At 31.1% G+C, this 1,853-nt stretch overlaps 1 protein-coding gene across 7 annotated transcripts in view; it reads right to left on the minus strand.

Moving 5' to 3' along the window:
- The window catches only part of GckIII (Germinal centre kinase III), a 142,952-nt gene that overhangs the window by 5,934 nt on the left and 135,165 nt on the right, over positions 1–1,853 (minus strand). For all 7 annotated transcript variants that reach the window (XM_014426560.3, XM_014426561.3, XM_067053293.1 and 4 more), the window contains one exon: positions 1,385–1,559. In XM_014426560.3, coding sequence (XP_014282046.1) covers positions 1,385–1,559 — 175 coding nt within the window. The remainder of the gene's footprint in view (positions 1–1,384; positions 1,560–1,853) is intronic.

Here is a 1,853-nt window from a genome sequence, read left to right on the forward strand (position 1 = left end):
ACTTTGTTTTAATGCTATTTTGAGGCCCAAACAAAAATTGCTTTAAACGTTGTAAAGAACAACGAAAATCTTTTTAAAAATTTCTTTCTAATTTACTTGATGTTCAAGAAAAAAAATAAATAAAATAACTGTAGTTACTGTGAAATAAATAAACAAAAGCACTGAAATAATTGTTGATGCATCTGGTGTAATGAATGTTTAAAAATAAAATTTTCTAGTTAATTCATAGTTTTCAACAGTTTCTTTATCTTGCACATGAAAAATATTCAGAATAAAATGAAAAAAAAAAATATGGGAATCGTCTAATATGTGTAAAAAATATCTGTTGATAGATTCAGTTTCATTATCTTCCTCTACTTCATTTCCTAACTCTGTCGATGGATTATTATTAACTAAGGCAATATATTGTTTATTTAAATTATATTTATTCATCTATTCAATTAAATCAATTTTTTCTGTAATAGAAAGACTTTAGTGAACGGTTTTCAAGAACATGAAAGCAATATAACTGAGGGGAAAATTGGATCTATAAAAATAACCAGCTTTCAATTCATTTAACTAATTTTACTGTTGTTTACAGGATTGTATTTCAAACTTCAAGACAACCTGTCTCATATTTACAAATGTAAAAAAAATTGAAGAAAAAAATAATTTAGAGCATTATAACCAGCGGTAAATCTCGATGGGAAATCGTATAGTTATAATGAATAAAATCTCATGGGAAAACCATCCAATCATGCAGACACTAAAGAAAAAGTACACTGGTAAATAACTACCCAGTTAATAATCCTGTAAATAAAACAGGAGCATTACAGTGAAAGTTGACTAAAAATTTACAATGGAGAGGTCTAGAAACTGGCTGGCCACAATTTTTGTTTGAGTACATTGTAAAATTTATAATGAATGTTAACCATAAAATAATAACCAGATTTTTTAATATACTGATTAAAAATAATGACTGATACACCTAATGAAACAGAACATATTAACTGTAATTAGTGATAGGGTATATTAGCTAGGTCATAGTTCTTAGCACTTACTGAAGAAGACAGAGTGGTCCTTAGGGTAAAACGTATGGAGACCTATGTTATAAGGTCAAAGAAACCATCGTCGGTTCGGGCTTCTAGGATCCAATAGGTGGTATCACTCTTAGGATACACTCAGATTATATTCGCCACTCCTCTAGTCACGACTATTCCATCTAGCTGACAGAATTTTATTGAAAGCTAGATGGATTAGACGTGACTAGATGGGATGACAGGCTTGGTCTGAGTGTGCCCTAAGACAATACTCTAATAATTACTTAAAAATACAAATTATAAATCATTAAATTATTAAATCAAACTTTTCTCAGCTTAAACATTTAATGTAAATCATGACTTACATGTTTTTCCTTGTGATAATGGCCGTTATGAGATGGATGCCTGGTAACAGGTGGCAAACGTGGTTGCTCTTCTACTGCAGTTTGCAATCCTTTTAATCCATGGGGACTCTTCACAGTCATTATCCATGGTTCATCCATTTCATTACCACTGCTACCTTTTCCTCCACCATCCTCCCTGTGAAGACATGAGGGGAATGAACTATATTTCAAAGTAAAGAACTACATACAACTAAAACAATTTCCAAATAAGTATTTTTTTTTTTAATGGATAATAACCTACACAGTTTTAACAAGATATCAAGGAATATTGGCATACAAATACAAAATAATTCAATTCTTGGAGTGGCTGAAACTACCATCTTAAAGAGGAAAGATGGGGAAGTGAGAGGCTCGTGATACAATAATAATTTTGGTTGAGGTGTAGATTGTTGACCGTAGATTAATGCTTGAAGAAGTTTGTCGGGGGGTG

This window comes from Halyomorpha halys, unplaced genomic scaffold (assembly GCF_000696795.3).
Source record: "Halyomorpha halys isolate HHAL.00 unplaced genomic scaffold, Hhal_1.1 Scaffold584.1, whole genome shotgun sequence".
Taxonomy (NCBI): domain Eukaryota; kingdom Metazoa; phylum Arthropoda; class Insecta; order Hemiptera; family Pentatomidae; genus Halyomorpha; species Halyomorpha halys.